This window comes from Chiloscyllium plagiosum, unplaced genomic scaffold (assembly GCF_037043375.1).
Source record: "Chiloscyllium plagiosum isolate Xiang-an unplaced genomic scaffold, Cpla_swu_hap1 HiC_scaffold_11, whole genome shotgun sequence".
Taxonomy (NCBI): Eukaryota; Metazoa; Chordata; class Chondrichthyes; order Orectolobiformes; family Hemiscylliidae; genus Chiloscyllium; species Chiloscyllium plagiosum.
Window position 1 is genome coordinate 87,862,161 of NW_028270149.1, and position 18,915 is coordinate 87,881,075.

Genomic DNA, 18,915 nt, shown 5'->3' on the forward strand with positions numbered 1-18,915 from the left:
TAGCTTTAATCTAAGCATGTAAAAAAGAATCTGTGTCATACTGATGTTAGATCACATGGAACTTGACTCTGAGTGTTTCTTACTATGTCTCATATACAGTCATATTCATGTTCACTCAAAGTGTAGATCCGATTTTACTGTGGGGGTATAGGTACCTGCCATATATGGTCACAGGATCAGTGCATGCTAGTAACCCTGCTATCAGCGGTTTCTGTGTCAACCGGGGTCAAATACTAATGGTTTCTGTGCAGACTTGTTGTAGAAGCAATGTAATGTCAATGTGCAAATATAAGGAATAAGAGATCCATTATATTGCACTTTACTTAGTTGTCGTAGGTTATATAATTAACTTCCAATGATCCAGTTGCATATCTTTCAGGATTCCGACCAGTGAGGTATTTATTCACGTGTTGACTTTAGCTATGACTGAGCGTTTGTCACTTTTCTTCGGACATATAATGCTAATAGTAACAAATGTAGTGAAGTGTTACACAATATATCACATTCACAATACAGCAGACTTGTTTGCCTTCTATGAAATTCTCAACCCAGAGAAAATTCTCTACTTTTGCCACCCTTACTGCTTCTTTCAGTCGATGTTCAGCATGGAGGAGATTGATTCTTCAGCTGAGGGTAGTGGGATAGGGTCAGGGGTAGATGGTAATTAGCAGAAGGCTTCAAGCCCTCTATCTCCTCCTGTGTTCTGACTCATCATTATTGGATATCCATCCTACTGTAGAAGTGTCATCAGCAAACTTGTAGATGGGGTTCATTCAGAATTTGGCTACACAGTCGTGGGCATACAGATGGTACAGTAGGAGTCTGAGAACACATCATTTGGGGGGGGCTCCAGTGTTGAGGGTTATCATGGAGGAGATGCAGTTGTCTATCTTCACCAATTGCAGTCTGTGGGTTAGGAAGCTGAGGATCCAGGTGCAAGGGCAGAACCAAGACCTAGGTCTCAGAGTTTGAGATTAGATTATGTTAGATTAGATTCCCTACAATATGGAAACAGGCCCTTTGGCCCAACAAGTCCACACCGACCCTCCGAAGAGTAACCCACCCAGACCTATTTCCCTCTGACTAATGCACCTAACACTATGGGCAATTTAGTATGGCCAATCTACCTGACCTGCACATCTTTGGACTGTGGGAGGAAATCGGAGCATCTGGAGGAAACCCACGTAGACACAGAGAGAATGTGCAAACCCCACACAGACAGTCACCTGAGGCTGGAATCGAACCTGAGTCCCTGGCGTTGTGAGGCTGCAGTGTTAACCACTGTGCCACTGTGCCGCCTGAGTCTGGTGGAATTATAGTGTTGAAGGCGGAACTGCAGTCAATGAGTAGAAGTTATCAAGATGTTCCAGGGATGAGTTTAGGGCTAGGGAAATGGTGTCCCCTGTAGTCCTGTTTCATTGGTAGGCAAATTGTGAGGGATTGAGGCAGGCTAGGAGGTTAGAGTTGGCATGGGCCATGACCAGCCTTTGAAGCATTTCAAAATTATGAAGGTAAGAGCCATTAGATGGTAGTCATTAAGGCACATTGCATGTGCTTTCTTTGGTACCGGGGAGAGTCACTTGGCCCAAGGACATAATTTATCAATCTTCAAACCTGTCAATTTTTCAAGACTACCTTTTTACTAGTATTTTTGAGTTCCTCAGATTCATAATTCCCACATTTGCCTAATAATTTTACAAGATTTTCTCTTTTTTGTGAAAATAAATACAAAGTGACTGTTTAGTTCTCCTCTATTTCTCAGTTCTCCACTACAATCTCTTTAATCCCCACATTTGTCCCAGCTGTTATTTTCCTGACACCTACTTAAAGAAGCGTTTATAGCCCACCTTGTGGTTCGTCCTAGCTCATATTTATTTTCTACATTTTCTTTCATTCTCAATTTCCTAGTCAACCCTTGCTGGTTTCTAAATTTCTCCCACTACTCAGGCTTACCCCATTTTCTAGCATCTTTAAAAGCCACTTTATTTAATGCAATCTTTGACACCATTTGTTAGTCATGGTTGATTCACCTTTTGTAAGAATGGGTCTTAGTGTTGAAGAGCAAAGAATGTATGTTGAAATAAAAACAAAGAACGGTAGTTGCTGGAAATCTGAATCAAAAACAAAGTGCTGAAGAAACTCAGCAGGTCTGACAATGTCTGTAGAGAGAAAAACAGAGTTAATGATTCAAGTCCACTGACCCTTCATCAGAATTAAACTAATTGATGGTGGGGGGAGTGAAGAGAGTATATGGAAATGGTGCTCAGAGAGAGACCGAGAGAAAGAAGGGCGAGGTAAACAAAGGGATTTCTGATTGTAAGCGGAGAGATATATAGAGTAGGGTGTCAATGAGAAGTGGAAATAGTTTAAAATGGTTGGCAATGCTGGGGTAACCCATCAATGTAGGATCTAAGGATGCAGAAGGAGGGTAACAAATATGGAGGAGTGTCCACCTTTTGGAATTGTTAAACTTAATGTTGATTGCTGAAGGCTTTAGGTATCTCAACAGAAGGCGAGGTGTTGTTCCTCCAAGTTGCATTCAACCTTGCTGGAGCACTACAGACACCTGAACATGACACAGAAATGTTGGCATGGGAACATGGTGATGTGTTGAAGAGGCAGGCAACTGGAAGCTCGAGGATTTTTACAATATTGAACATCTGTAGTATTCCTTTAAATGTTTGCTATTGACCATTCAAACTTTTCATATATTTTCCCAATCCACCATAGACAACTTGCCCCTCATACCTTCATAGTTTGCTTTGTTCAGATTTAACACATTCATTTTATAATGAAATGTATCGCATTTGAACTTAGTATGAAATTCTATCATATTGGGGTGACTATTTCCCAAAGGCACCTTCACAAGAAACTTATTCCCACTATGACACTATGAAACAAATAAATCACATTCAAACTTAATGTGAAATCCTATCATATAATGGTCACTATTTTTCAATTTGATTTGTAATTACTCCAGGGCTGGTTACTTCCTTCTCAAACCAGCTGCTTTCATTTATCTTACATTTAAAGTTTTAAATCCACAAACTAAATGCTATTTTCCTAAACCATATAAATCTGAGTTATATATTCATAATAGAATAATCTCATAATTCCTAACATTTTCCTGCACCTGCCACTGTTGCCCACTCATTTAATGTGTCTTATTGTGTTCTTGCCACAGCTTCCCTCCCACCTTCTTTGTACTGTCAGCAAACTGAGATCCGTTACTCTTTGTCTCTTCTTCTAAGTCAATTATAAGATTGTATTTTCTTTTATTCATTCATGGGACACAGGCTAGTGTCCATCCTGAGTTGCTCTTGATTAGCTACTTGTGAACTACTGCTGTCCATTGTTGTAGGTATACCCACAGTTCTGTTAGGAGGGAATTCCAGGATTCTAACCCAGTGACAATTAAGGAAAGGTGATAGATTTCCAAGTCAGGCTGGTGAGCAGCGTGGAGGTGGGGTAGTGTTGCTTTAACTGAAGGCCCGGAACCTTTCAGAGATTTTAAAGTTTTCATTGGGAGTGAAAACTTGCCATGAAAATCCATTTCAAAGAATACAGAAACAGCCGCACTCAGTGAGGAGAATATAAAATGAAAGCTCAACCGTTACAACCAGAAAATCATGGGAAGTATCTTTATTACCTGAAAGTCTGGTTGTAACATTGACAGGATGCCAGTATTTGAATGAGTCAGGTTGGACTGGGGTGAGAGACTAGTTGTTTTCCAGCAGAGGCCTCATTTAGACTGAATGAGTGTTGGATGGAAATAACAAATTGAGGAGATTTGGCATACTGTATTGACATATATCCCTTTCACACTCCAAAAACCTCAAGAATCATTTTTGCCACTAAAGTGGTTTGGGCCAATTGGTTACCAGTGTCACTGAGCACAAACCTGGGGAAATACCAGATCTTGATTGTTACTTTCATTGTTGAAATTAAAACCTCACAGGCTTGGTTTTACATTTCAGGGCAGGCTGAGTGAGGCAGAATAAAACGTGGGAGCGGACAGGGGCCATTTAGCCTGCAGAAATCGAGACTGAGTGCTCTGCTCACCCAGAAAGATATGCCAGTGAACTTATGATTAACATATATTGATCTAATCCATCTTGTGTACTCCTAAAATGAAACATCCCCATGACCAGGAGTTTTATTTCCAAGTCTTGGTGTTTTATTTTGACTATTTTATCCCCCTGGGCACTTCAGCCTCTGACATCTCAGCATCTCAATCAAGGCTCAGATGGATCAATTAGTGGATGCCAGCAACCAAAATGTTAATTTATGGTGCCAGAGGTGTATGCTTGCACAATCAGTGCTACAAATAAAGCCGATCAGCAGGCAGAGAGCTGATGCTACAATCAGGAAGGCAGTTGGCACTAGAATTGTGAAGGCCCTGTGCTTGCCAAATCTCTTTTAGGTTTCCCCAGTAGTCAAAGGGAAATTGAGAAACAAATTTGTAAGGAGATCCCAGTTATCTGCAAGAATAATAGGATGGTTATGGTAGGGGATTTTAACTTTCCAAACATAGACTGGGACTGCCATAGTGTTAAGGGTTTAGATGTGAGGAATTTGTTACGTATGTACACGGAAATTTTCTGATATAGTATTTGGATGCACCTACTAAAGAAGGTTCAAAACTTGATTGAATCTTGGGAAACAAGGCAGGGCAGATGACAAAGGTGTCAATGGGAGAGAACTTTGGGGCCAGTGACTATAATTCTATTAGTTTTAAAATAGTGATGGAAAAGGAGAAACTAAATCTAAAAGTTGAAGTTCTAAATTGGAGGAAGGCCAATTTTGACAGTATTCGGCAAGACCTTTCAAAAGTTTATTGGGGGCGATGTTCTCATCTAAAGGGACGGTGGAAAATGGGAAGCTTTCAAAAATGAGATACCGAGAGTTCAGGGACAACATGTTCCTGTTAGGGTGAAGACCATTGCTGGTATTTGTAGGGAATGCTGAAGGATAAGAGAAATTGAGATTTTGGTCAAGAATAAGAAGGAAGTGTATGTACAGGCAAGATTAGAGTGGTGTTGGAAAAGCACACCATGTCGGGCAGCATCTGAGGAGCAAGAAAATCGACATTTCAGGCAAAAGCCCTTCATCAGGAATGTAGAAACAGGAGAGAACTAGTGAATCCTTGGAAGAGTATAAAGACAGTAGGAGTACACTTAAGAGGGAAATCAAGGGAGCAAAAAGGGGACATATTTGGCAAATAGGGTTAAGGAGAATCCAAAGGGATTTTACAAATACATTAAGGATAAAAAAAGTAACTAGGGAGAGAATAGGGCCCCATAGAGATCAGCAAGTCTGCCTATGTGTGGAATTGTAGCAGATGGATAAGATACTAAATGTGTATTTTTCATTCAGCATTTATGTTAGAAAAGGATATGGAAGATAGAGAACATAGGGAAATAAATAGTGACATCTTGAAAAATATCCATCTTGAAAAATAGTCAAGAAGAGGAGGTGCTGAACATTTTAAAACACATAAAAGTGGATAAATCCCCAGGACCTGATCAGGTGTGCCATAGACTTTGTGGGAAGCTAGGGAAGTGATTGCTGGGCCCCTTTCTGACACATATTTGCATCATCGATAGCTGCAGGTGAGGAGCCCAAAGACTGGAGGTTGGCTAACATGGTGCCGCTATTTAAAAAATGTGGTAAGGAAAAGCCGAGGAACTATAGACCAATGATCCTGACATCAGTGGTGGCAAGTTGTTGGAGGGATAGGATGTACATGTATTTGGAAAGGCAAGGACTGATTAGGGATAGTCAACATAGCTTTATGCGTGGGAAATCATGTCTCACAAACTTGACTGAGTTTTTTTGAAGAATTAACAAAGATGATTGATGAGGGCAGAGCGATAGATGTAATTTATATGGACTTCAGTAAGGCGTTCAACAAGGTTCCCCATGGAAGACTGGTTAGCAAGGTTAGATCTCATGGAATACAGGGAGAACTAGCCATTTGGATACAGAACTGGCTTGAAGTTAGAAGACAGAGGGTGGTGGTGGAGGGTTACTTTTCAGACTGGAGGCCTGTGACCAGTAGTGTGCGACAGGATTGGTGCTGGGTCCACTACTTTTTGTCATTTATGTAAATGCCTTGGACGAGAACATCAGAAGTATGGTTAGTAAGTTTACAGATGACACCAAAATTGACGATGTAGTGGACAGAGAAGAAGGTTACCTCAGAGTACAACAGGATCGTGAGCAGATGGGCCAATGGGCTGAGGAGTGATACTTGGAGTTCAATTTAGGCAAATATGAGGCGCTGCTTTTTGGAAAAGCAAATCATGGCAGGACTTGTATACTTAATAGCAAGATCCTGGGGAGTGTTGCTAAACAAAGAGATCTTGGAGTGCAGGTTCAAAGGTCATTGAAAGTGGAGTTGCAGGTATACAGGATAGTGAAGAAGGTGTTTGGTATGCTTGTCTTTATTGGTCAGTCAAAAGAATATAGGAGTTGGGAGGTTATGTTGCAGTTGTACAGGACCTAAGTTATGCCACTTTTGAAACACTGTGTTCTATTCGGGACTCCCTCCTACACAAAGAATGTTGTGAAACTTGAAAGGGTTCAAAAAAGATGTCAAGGATGTTGCCAGGGTTGGAGGTTGAATAGGCTGGGGCTACTTTCCCTGAAGCATTGGAGGCTGAGAGGTGATCTTATAGAGGTTATAAAATCATGATGGACATGGATAGGGTGAATCACCAAGGCCTTTTCCCTGGGGTGAGGGAGTCCAAACGTAGAGGGCATAGGTTTAAGATGAGAGGGGAAAGATTTTAAAAGAACCAATGGGGCAATCTTTTCACGCAGAGAATGGTGCGTGTATAGAATGAGCTGCCAGAGGAAGTGGTGGAGGTTGGTACAATTACAACATTTAAGAGGCATTCAGATGGGTATATGAATAGGAAGGGTTTGGAGGGATATGGGCCAAATGCTGGCAAATAGGACTTGAGTTATTTAGGATATCTGGTTGGCATGGACGAGTTGGACCGAGGATTCTGTTTTCATGCTGTACAGCTTTATGACTCTTTGACTCTTACGCTCACTTCAAAACATTAGAAAACAAGTTTGGAAAAAAAAACACACCTTTCCCCTGCAAAATTTGTCATGATGTTCAGCCCTGGTCCCGGTATCAAAGCCTGTATGCTGCCTCAGAATCATTCGCCAAATATATTCCCAAAAGTCTGGGTCTCACAAATTTAGTGTGCCATAAAGAATTCCCAAAAAATAGCTTCTTATCAGCTTGATAGTTTGTTCATTCAGATTTAAAATTTTTTACTAGAGGCAGATGGGCCTCAATTCTAGTGTTCATGTTTCTGCTCTGTTACTGGAGGACAGTTATTGCTGACCCACTATGATTCCAGTCAATGTGTGGTGTCGGGGTCAGCATATCCATTTGAGAATATAGCACATAATATGATCAGATTTGAGCTCCCCAGTTTGTGGGAAAGTGGTGGCACAATGGAAGCATCATTGGACTAGGCATCTTGTATCCTGGGCTAATGTTCTGGTCATGTGAGTTCAAACTCCACAGTGACAAACGCCCTTAATGAAAAGAATTATCAAATTGAGAAACAGATCTAATGTTGGTCTTTGTAAAAAGGTCTCATTGGTTCACCGATGTTCTTTAGGTCTACATATGACTCCTGACCCGCAGCAGTGGGATGAACTCTTAACTGCTCTCTGGATAATTAGGGATGGGCTATAAATGCTGGACCAGTAATATTCACACCTCATGAACAAATAAAACAAAACTGCACTGTCCTTGGTGAGATTTAGACTGGCTCTGAGCAATCAACAACAAGCAAAGATGGCTGTACAGCAGAATGATGCCTGTCATCTTTCCCTTAATCTGCAAACTCTTTGTATCCAGGCCTTGGACAACATCCATTGATTCTAATGACTGTTTTACCTCAAAGAACCAGCTGCGACTTCAAAGCAGGAAACCCTAGCCTCTGATTTCTGGGTTGACAGGCAGCTATTTGTAAACTAAATCTCATGGGGATCGAGAGGAGACACTCTCCACCCAGGCTGAGGGCATTGAATTGGAGGCAAAACTGCTTGAATTTCCTCACCTTTCCAGGGCTGCCAACTGGCTAAAAGCTGTGAAGACATATATCACCCAGAATGTGTCTGACATGTTTGAATCACTGGCACATGTTGCCTACCCAAAGGTGTCAATACTGCCCCAAGCTGAAAAATAAAAGAAACAAGTGGAAGAAAAGAAACAAAGAGATTACAGAGACCTAACATCACACATCAGAAAGCCCCACATTTAAGGCTCCTGAGTCCCTCTGCTGTCTTTCTTGCACACTGAATGTGAATCCAATTTGCCAGCCAACTCCTGAGTAACATTTATATGACTGTGAAATGCTTGGTGCAGGCACTTACCCGTGCACAGTGAGGCTGCTCTTGGAAAGAAGGGCTATCACAAGGAAGCTATAGAGTACGAAGAATCCCAAAACTTGTTCAGCCATGTCCTGAATCTGTCCCCTGTATCAGCGCACTCACATGAGATGGTGATCTGCAGAGAGTCAAAGTCAGAATAACTTTCAGTTCAGGATAGATAAGTCAATACACATTCTCCTTTTGACTGAACCTTTCTCTCTAGATTTGGATCTCTGGGTAGTTAATTGTTTGGAAATGTTACTCTCATCATTGACATTACTGCTTTTTATGAATTGTTAATTTTTAATTTAGGTTTGTTTAGGCTCATGGATGGCTGCCTTTCAATTTGTTACTGCCTTTGTTCTCCACTTAGCACATTTCTCAACCCACACACCGTGCAAGCAAAAAAGCTAACAAAAAAGCTAACTCCTTCATGTCAGAGTTACCCTTCAGTGGGATGGAATAGTACTGCTGGACTTTGCTAGGTTCAGCACTCATCTTCACCATGAGCCACATCAATTGACATCAAGAGTAAAACAACTATTTGATGCGACGGCATGGTCATTTATGACCTTCGAGAGTCTAACTTTATTGGGTCCATGGGAACATTAATGGAACCATTCCTTTAGCTCATCCACATCAATAATCCATTTGCATTGTGATCCATGAACATTATGACATGAGATGACAATGTGCATTTATTTTACACAATATTGATCAGGTCTTAAACTACCTTCAGTGAATATTATAACATCTCCATGTTACTGGGCAAAACACAAAAGTATCCTCACTTATAGACATCACCACTCTCGCACTCACACTCGTACTCTCACAACTGTACTCTCACACCCACACTCTTTAACCCACACACCCGCACCTTCACACCCGCACTCTCACACTTGCCCTCTCACATCTGTACTCACGTCCACACTCTCATGCCCACAGCCAAACTCTCATACAATCACATCCATATCCTTATGCTCTCATACCCACACTCTCATACCTGCATCCTGACACCCTCACCCGCACTCTCACACCCATACTCTCAGACCCATACCCTCATACTCTCACACCTACAGCATCACACTCTCACACTCACTGTCTCACACCCACACTCTCACTCCCACACTCTCACACCTTTACCCGTACACTCACACTCTTACACCACACCCTCAAACTCTCACACCCACATTCTCTGATTCACCTCTGGCTTCAACCAGTTTATCTTTGCACTTGTACATCATTCTTCTCTTCGCCTGATCCACAAGGTGATGTTCAGTGCTCCTCTGAGCTTGTTTCCCAAGAACACCAATTACACTATCCCTCACGATTCCTTTCAACCAAGTCTTCATTGTGCTGAATTCAGATTCTAATGTGCTTACTCTGATTGCATTTATTCTCTTACAGAGACAGCTGTAGTTTAGTTGTTAGCTCCCTTGTCCAGAAATCAGAGACTGATGGGCTTGTGCTCCACTCTAAACAATTGAGTGTACACTTCAGACTGACCATGGCAGTATGTGCGAATGCTCAATTGTTGAAGATGATTGGCAGAATTTTGTCAAGACGGCAGTAAGTTTATGAAGAGCAAGTGAAAAACCTGGACTGTCTCTGGCCCACCCAATTGAACTTCAACTTTGGCATTCTGTTCTAACAAAGGATCACTAGACTCGAGACGTTAACTCTGCTTTCTGTCTCCGCATATGCTGCCACACCTGCAGAGTTTCTCCAGCAATCTTTGTTCTCGTTTCATATTGGGCATTACTGAGGTCACCTTCACCTAGATTCCAGACCTTGGGCCAATCAGGGAGGGCCTGGATTGCAGAGGACCTAGGAGTAACGTAAATGATTTGTGGAGGAGGTGGATGTTGTGAGGGATAGTGGAAGGAATGTCATTTTGGGAGGCTGTGGGAGAGAGGATTGGGTTTGAAACCTGGGATAGAGGGTGCTTCTCAGTAGACAGTGTGCAGGCCAATGTCCAATTTCTCATTCCATCACTGGGTTTCTTTGACAAACAGACTTTGCCAACTCCTTCTCCCTCTCACTACAGAAATGGCAAGATCCCTTACAGGTTGACTTCTCAGGTTTGGCACATTAAGACAGCAAGGGGAAGGGGGGAAGCATGAGTTTGAGTTGTGGGTCAAGGGATAAGGAGATGAAAGAAAGAGGCCTTAAAGACTATGAACACAACTGGCTCTAGATTCCAATGTTGGAGGTAAGCATATTGACCTGCAGGTCTTGCTACCTCTCTGTCTCCTCGAGCAAGCCTCAGGAGTGACCTCAGGCCACCTCTTGACATTAAAATAGATTGGGCCAGCTTCCCCGGAATGGAGACACAATCACTGATTCAGGAAATATCTCAGCTCCCACATCCATCCTTCTGGAGAAAAATCTGACACCAAGACATTAGGAGCTATTTCACCTTCCTACAAGTGACCTTCACCTTGACAGTAGAACAATCCTCTTGTATTTTTTTTCACATCTAATGAATATTTGTCAGCTGCTCCAGCTCTCTCTTTCTCCCCCTTCTTCTAGAACTACCCATTCTTGCTTTGGTCTCACTCTCTGGCTCTGATAGTTCAGTCTAATCACACGCAAGTAGTGCTGTTTATGTTATATGAATGTGCATTGGCTAATCAACTGTGTGAAGGATTATAACCAACCTTGACCAATGACAAATCCCTTCAATAAGAGTGATCATTGTCTAGTGACCAGCAGGGAACACCTAAGCAGTGACTCTGATTGTTGTTGCAAATTTTAATTGGTGCAGAGGTGAATGAACCTCTCTGGCAGCTCTTCTTTGAGAAAGTCACACACAATGACCTTGCTGCAGCATCTGTCAACTGCATTGGTCAATTGTCTGGAGATTCGTCTGTCTGCAGGACTTAAGTTAGAGCCTGTTAGCCCATCTTTAGAAGTTTGCAATGTTCAACTTTAAGATATGTGTCAATTGAAACTGCTGTACCACTGGCCTTACTTCCCTTCAAACGACTCAAGAATTGCTGCTTCTAATACATTTTCCAGCTTTACAAGGCATTCCCATCAGAAAACAAATGATGGAATTATGTGGGGCTTTTTTTAAAACATTTATGCAAATTTGGAGTTAGAAAATAGTGGAATCAACTAACATCTGGTAACAGGTAAGCCTTGGTTTTTAATCTATTTTTTTTTCTGGTCATGTTTTTGAGCTTTCAGGTCTACTTAACTATCATTTATTTTTAAATTGGATCAGCAGCCTTCCCTTTATTTTTGAGAGGTAGTGGTAGAGTACACATTGTGCTTCATAGCATTGTTATAACTCTTGGTTTTGATCATATTTGTAACTTCAACCATTTTTATGTTTAAATAATTGAAGAGAAATTAGCTCTGTCTTGTTGGTGGACAATGTCCTATCAATGAATCTATGTTCTCTCTGACTCACAAGGAGAGAAACTGCCCCTTTGTTTGAGTTCTGTATTATCCAGCAATGTTGCCTTACCTGGTCTTCAATTAGCTTTCTAAATATCGTCCATTCAACTGTTGGTATCTTTAGTAGGTGACCTAAACTATTACATTGTGGGAGTTTGCCTCTTCCAGTAGGTTTTATCCGATGCAACAGTATTTATGTTATCCTCCAAGAAACTGTGTTGCTCAAAAGCTGTCAGAAAGTAGAGAATGTATATGTACTTTCAATCAAGAATTGTCAATATTGAGACTGAATGTTTGTCTTGACTTCTGTTTTATTCAAATTGCAGAAAGAGTTCATTTAGTTACAACTGACTGCAACTAAGTCAACAAACAACCAGTTATGTCATGTCCGTTCAAAGAGATACCAGTCAAACAACAATTGGTCCAGGGTCAGTCAGCCAGTCGTGGAACTACAGGTCAAGGAAAGGTTAGTTGTCAAACAACCAAATGACATCTCTGGATGATTTCATTGGACTCATAATGTAAGGGAATACTTTGAAATTATGTATGTTAAGAGAGAAACAGTTAATATTTTTAACCCACTATGTCTCTTCTTCAGATTTCCAGCATCTACAGTATATTGTTTTAATTAAAATAATGAGCGGGATGACCCATTTAATCTCCTTCATGAATCTTTAACTGATTCAGACAGTAGCACAGCCTAATGAACAAATTATTGTGTCAGATTTGAGCATAATGTCAGATGATGAGATGCCACAAATCCAAGAGGAACATTTCCATTTATAATTTTGCAAGGAGGAATTGCCATTGCCAGTGACACGGATCAAGCAGTAATCTTCAAGAAACACAACTGAGGGAGTGAACACATTGGGTTCACCAATAAAACAACCATAGAGAGCATACAATTCATATTCCCACTTTGGCAATGGATTAAGAATAAAGATTTGCTCACACAGATTAAATGCATAAGTCTTGATGAAAGCCAGCAGGAACATCTGATGTCCAATGATCACAGATTCAGAACACAGTCAAGAATAAATTACTTGATTCAGAGACCAAGATATTGCAAAGAAATAAATTACTGTTTTAACAGAACAGCCACCTGTGAAGGACACTGAAGAGTTAAAAGGTACCACAGATGATGCAAAGGAGTAGTTATCTGATTCAACGAAGAAGAATTCCTCTGAGGAGGAAATCCACGAGGTTCTGTATCTTCCAGATGATGTAATTAATCAATTCCCTGCATCAAAAATAGCAACATCCTCTGCAGTGAGTATCCAAGAAATAAAAGATAGTCCAATTTAAATGGACTTACAGACCTCACGGTGGCACAGTGGTTAGCACTGTTGCCTCACAACGCCAGAGACCCGGGTTCAATTCCCGCCTCAGGCGACTGACTGTGTGGAGTTTGCACGTTCTCCCCGTGTCTGCGTGGGTTTCCTCCGGGTGCTCCGGTTTCCTCCCACAGTCCAAAGATGTGCAGGTCAGGTGAATTGGTCATGCTAAATTGCCCGTAGTGTTAGATATAGGGGTAAATGTAGGGGTATGGGTGGGTTGCGCTTCGGCGGGTCGGTGTGGACTTGTTGGGCCGAAGGGCCTGTTTCCACACTGTTATCTAATCTAATCTAATCTAATCTAATCACTTGATCAAAACCAAAACCTAGGTTCATGGCCCTTGAGTTAAGACTTACCAATCTTCCAAACCCAAAACAAACACCTTCTAGAAAAAGAGGGACACCTTCAGACTACCTGAACTTGTATAGTCAGTGACTTGGGGCAGACAGGCTGCTGATAATTGTAATTATATATAAGTTTACACATGACAGTTATGAATCTCTGTCATTGCAAGGTTATTATATGCTCATCAAAGAGACACCAATATGATTTAAATGGTTTTCTGGAGAAATAGACATGATTTCCCATATGGTTGAAGTATGGGTCTGCAGGGTATCTATTCAAAGTTAGACAGACATTTCCTGATGTCTCAATGGGTAAATATGATGTTCACTGCACCACTGAGCCAAATCTCAGCGCCTAATCCCTGTTCTGGATGCTGTCAAGCTTCTTGAGTGTTGCTAGAGTTGCACTCATCCAGGCAAGTGGGGAGTATTTCAACATACTCCTGATTTGGACTGTGTAGATGACGGACAGGCTTTGGGAAGATGATGGCTTTGTGGCATCACTGTTAGACTATTCATCCAGAGACTCAGACAATGTTCTAGGGACCTGGGTTCAAATCCTGCCATGGCAGATTGTGGAATTTTTAATTAATAAAAATCTGAGATTAAAAGTGTAATGATAACTATGAAACCATTTTAACTGTCAGAAAATCCCATCTGGTTCACTGAAGTCCTTTTGGAAAGGAAATTACCATCGTTAACTGGTCTATACTATATGTGACGCTATACCCACAGCAATGTCGATGACAGCCTTCTGGGGAACCAGGGATGGGCAATAAATGCTGGCCTAGTCAGTGATGCCCATGTACTGTGAATGAATAAAAAAAGTTATTTATAAAGGTGGTCCAGTTCAGATTTGGGTCAATATCAACTCACAGGATGTCGATAGAGAGGGATTCAGTGTTGGTGTTCCCATTAAATATTGAGGTGTGATGGTTAGATTCTATTTTGTTGGAGATGGTGATTGCCTGGCATTTTGCTTGCCATTTGAAAGGCCAAGCCTGAATATTATCCAGGTCTTGCTGTGTTTAGTCATGGACTGCTTCAGTATCTAAGGAGTTGTTATTGGTACTGAAAATTGTGTGATCATCGGCGAACATCCTCACTTCTGACCTTATCATGAAGTGAAGGGCATTGGTGAAACGACTGGAGACAGTTGGGCCGAGCACACGAGCCTGCGGAACTCCTGCAGAGATGTCCTGGAGCTTCGATTGACCTCCAACAGTGAGATTGCCGACTGTCATTTCCCTTAAAGTAAAGCATGCTCAACATAATTACAGCTTATCCCGACACTTTGCCTGAGAGCTGTTAACTGTTGCCATCTTTAACTGGTCTATACTTTAACTGGAGACAAGCAGCCTCTGATCATCCTGAGCAAAAGAGGGAAATCTAAATGTTGTTTTGCCAGCGGATTTCCTGCTTGTGAATTACAATCTCAGTGGCAGACCCAATAATTCTTTACTTCATGGGTGTGTGTACATGTGTTTATGTGTGTTTCCATGTGTATCTGAGTGTGGGTGTGTTTTTGTGGGATTGGGTGTTATTATGTATGTGTTTGTGTGTGCCTGTGTTGTAGTGCATGGCTGTGTGATTTGGTGTGTCTGTGTATACATATTTTGGAGTGTGGTGTTAATTATGTGTGTGTTTGTATGTGCATGCATGCTAGCAGGTATATGTTTGGTTGTGTCTGTCTGAAGTAGTGTGGATATACAAACATGGTGTGTGCACGTGGCTGTGTCTGTGCATGGACATGTGTCTGTGATTTCTTGTATGAGCACGTAGTGTGTGATAGTGTATGTGTGTATATATGTGAATGTGTGGGTGTACGTGTATTTATGTGAGAATGTGTGAGTGTATATGTATATTTATGTGTGTAGTGATTGTAATGAGGTCAGCCAAGTGGACCTAATAGAACTGAGCTCCCTTATTGGGGCTGTTAATCTGGTTCACTCAGGGACCTCTGGGTGACAGATTAAAAACAGGAGTGTCAATCACCCTGTCTGAGAGCTGGCTCTGAGGGAACTGAATCTGTGGCAAGGACTTTCCACATGTAAACAAAGGGTGACTTGGTGATGGGATACCAGCTTCTGTGGAGTTATTTCAATGTGTCTATACCTCTTTGAATATGACGAGGAGGAGCTGGTATTGGACTGGGGCGGACAAAGTTAAAAATCACACAATACCAGGTTATAGTCCAACAGGTTTATTCTGAAGCACTAGCTTTCGGAGTTCTGCTCCTTCATCAGGTGTTGTTTTTTGAATAGGTATATGAGTGTGTGTGGCCCTGTGAGAGTGTGTCTGAGTGTGAAATGTCAGAATGGAAGGATGACACTGTATTTGTGAAGGAGCCCTGGTCAGATTCTCAAAAATATTCTTTTCCATTGCATAAGACATGTGACTTTCAATAATTTTCCTTAAAAAACATCTAACATGTCTTTTTAGTAAATATTAAATTACAAAATAATATCTATCCCACCTCAGTCTGTCAAATGTACCAATTTTCCGTTGAAGACAAGGCCTCAAAAATGTAATAATTAGAATGACTCCATGACAATTAGAAACAAAATTAGAAGTAGATTTTATTGTCACGTGTATTCAGATACAGGAGCACAATGAAAAGTGTACAATGTCACCATTTCTAGAGCCATCTTAAGTACCAAATAGAAAAATAAATAAAGTTATAAGTTAAACATTGCAGTCTTTCTTAGTATAAAGTAGAAAAATAAAGAAATAAAATTTCAGTACTCTTTCTTAAGTGCTTAGATCTCCTCAAATTTGGCCCGCTCTCTGGGAGACCTCGGGCTGTCTACTTTCACTGTCACCGCAGATACCGGGTGGGGGGGGGGGCTCCCTCACTGCCATATTGAGCTCAATCTCCCTGCATTGGGCTCAATCTCCAACTATCAAAGCACCAATCCAAGTCCCCAGGCATTGCCATGCATTGGACCTCTAGCCGATTGTCAAAGCCCTGGTCCAGGGCCCTAGCTACTGCCTCATGTAACTGATGATGTTATGGTTGCCAAGGGCTAAAAGAAGCAACAGATACTTTCGAAGGGATATTGAAAACTTTTTATAATTACTTTAAAACTAATAAAATTCTTGAATGAGCAAGATTTAACAAAAAAGTTTAGCATCTAGGAAAAAAACAATAAATGATTTCATTAATGATCCCTCCAAGCTTAGTGGAGGAATGCAACAATAATGACTCAAGTCAGAGAATTGTTGAAAGAATTGCTAATGATTTTTTGTCATGTACCACACCAAACAAACTGATAAACTGAGCATGTAAACAGAAATAATTAAGTACAATTTGGTAGCCATTATAGAAACGTAGCTGCAGGATGACATAGGTTGAATATTGAGGGTTGTGAGTCTTTAAGAAGGACAAGAAACCAGGAAACAAATGTTGGGTTTGAACTGTTAATTTATGATAGTATTGGCAGAATAGAGCAGATGACTGAAGTTCTGAAACAGGATATAAAAGTGGTTTTGAAAGACATGAGAAATCATAAAGGCAAAAAATCTCTAGTGGAAGATCTCCTAAGAGTAGTCACATGTTTGGATGGAAAATAAAGGAAGAAATAATGGGATCTTGTGAGAAAGGGACAGTGATTTTCAAGAGTGATTTTAACCTACATTTAGATTGGAACAATCAGATGAACAAAAGTAAATGAGGAGTTCATAAAATGTTTGTGAGATTGTTTGTCAGAACAACACATTCTGTAGCCAGCCAGAGGGAAGGCTAGACTCAATCTGAATTTATGTAAAGAGATATGAATAATTAAAGACCTCATATGAAAGCACCCCTCAATAACAGCAAATATAATATTATTCACTTTTTATTAAGTTTGAGGAAGGCAAGAGTGGGTCCAAGAATAGCACTTAAAGTAAAATAGGCAGACTTATGAGGGAGAAAGTGAAGACTGCCGATGCTGCAGATGCCGGAGATCAGAGTCGAAGAGTGTGGTGCTGGAAAAGCACAGCCGGTCAGGCAGCATCTGAGGAACAGGAGAGTCGGCATTTCAGGCATAAGCTTTTCATCAAGAATGAGGGGGCCCTCACATTCCCGATGAAGAGCTTATGCCCGAAACATTGACTCTCCTGCTTCTCAGATGCTGTCTGACCAGTTGTGCTTTTCCAGCACCACACGTTTTGATTGAGACTTATGAAGGCATGAAAGCAGAGTTCACTAAAGTCAGCTGACAAACTAAATTAAAGGATAAATCAATAGAGATGCAGTAGGTGGCATTTAAAGGGGTATTAGACAATATACAGAATAGATATATCCAAATAGAAATAAAAATTCCAAGGGAGGAACTAACATCTGTGGTTAACTAAAGAAGCTAAAGACAGTCCACAGTTCTTTGACAGATTTGACAGAATGTAAAAAAAAAGTAAAAGATTAATATGAAAGCAAAACAGAGTATGCGATAAAGTTAGTTAGAAGTATCAATACATATTTCAAAGAAAAGTTAACTAAGTAAACATTGTTCCTACAGAAGGTGTGACTGGGGAATTAGTAATGGAAAATAAAGAGATGGCAGATGAATTGAACAGGTTCACTATGGAAGATGCAACTAACATCCCAGAAATAGGTGCGAATCAGGAAATGGAAGGAATAGAGGAATACAGAAAAATTGAAATCTCTAGGTACTGAGCAAATAGTTGGAACTGTGGGCTGACAAGTTCATGTCTCCTGATGAACTTCATTCTAGAATATTTAAAGAAATAGCTTGTTAGATAGTTGATGCATTGGCTCTAATTTTTGAAAATTCCCTTGTTGTGGGGAAATTTCTATTAGATTATGAAGAAAACAAATGTAACTCTATTCAGAAAGGAGAAAAGCACAAAGCATGAAGCTCAAGGTCAGTTGACTGAACATTTGGTATAAGGAAAATATTAGAAGCTATTATTAAAGGTGTTATACTTGGGAACTTGGACAAGTTCAAAGTAATCATGAAGAGTCAATATGCTTTTGTGAAAGAAAATTCCTATTTAAAAGTTTTTCAGAGTTCTTTGAAGTAACATGTGCAATAGAGAAAGGGGAACTGGTAGATGTAGTATTCTTAGATTTCCAGAAGACATTTTATAAGGTGCAACCATCAAGACCTTATGGTGTAGTTGGTGATACATTGGTTTGGAGAGACATTACTGGAAAAACTCAGCAGGCCTGACAGCATCTATGGAAAGAAAGCAGAGTTAACATTTTGGATCCAGTGACATTTCTTCAGAACGAGTTGTAGCTAAGATGATCAGAAGCTCATTGAAGGAATTTCCCCTCAAGCCAGTCATCAACCTAACTTGGGAATATATTACCATTCCTTCACTTTCACAAGGTCAAAAACCCTGGAACTTTCTCCATAACATTCCTGTGGGTGAATCTATACCACAGAGACTACAACAGCTCCATACGGTGGCTCATCATCAC

General features: G+C 40.8%; 1 protein-coding gene across 6 annotated transcripts in view; it reads right to left on the reverse strand.

The window, feature by feature from the left end:
* Window positions 1-18,915, reverse strand: part of LOC122557046 (gamma-aminobutyric acid receptor subunit alpha-3-like) — a 274,530-nt gene that overhangs the window by 244,914 nt on the left and 10,701 nt on the right. For 4 of the 6 annotated variants that reach the window (XM_087992291.1, XM_043704284.2, XM_043704283.2 and 1 more), the window contains exon 2: window positions 8,407-8,539. In XM_087992291.1, coding sequence (XP_087848417.1) covers window positions 8,407-8,492 — 86 coding nt within the window. In that variant the 5' untranslated portion in view covers window positions 8,493-8,539. Of the gene's footprint in view, window positions 1-8,090; window positions 8,210-8,406; window positions 8,540-14,600; window positions 14,713-18,915 lie in introns of those variants that run through there. The other 2 variants (XM_087992290.1, XM_043704286.2) reach the window with 2 other exon arrangements.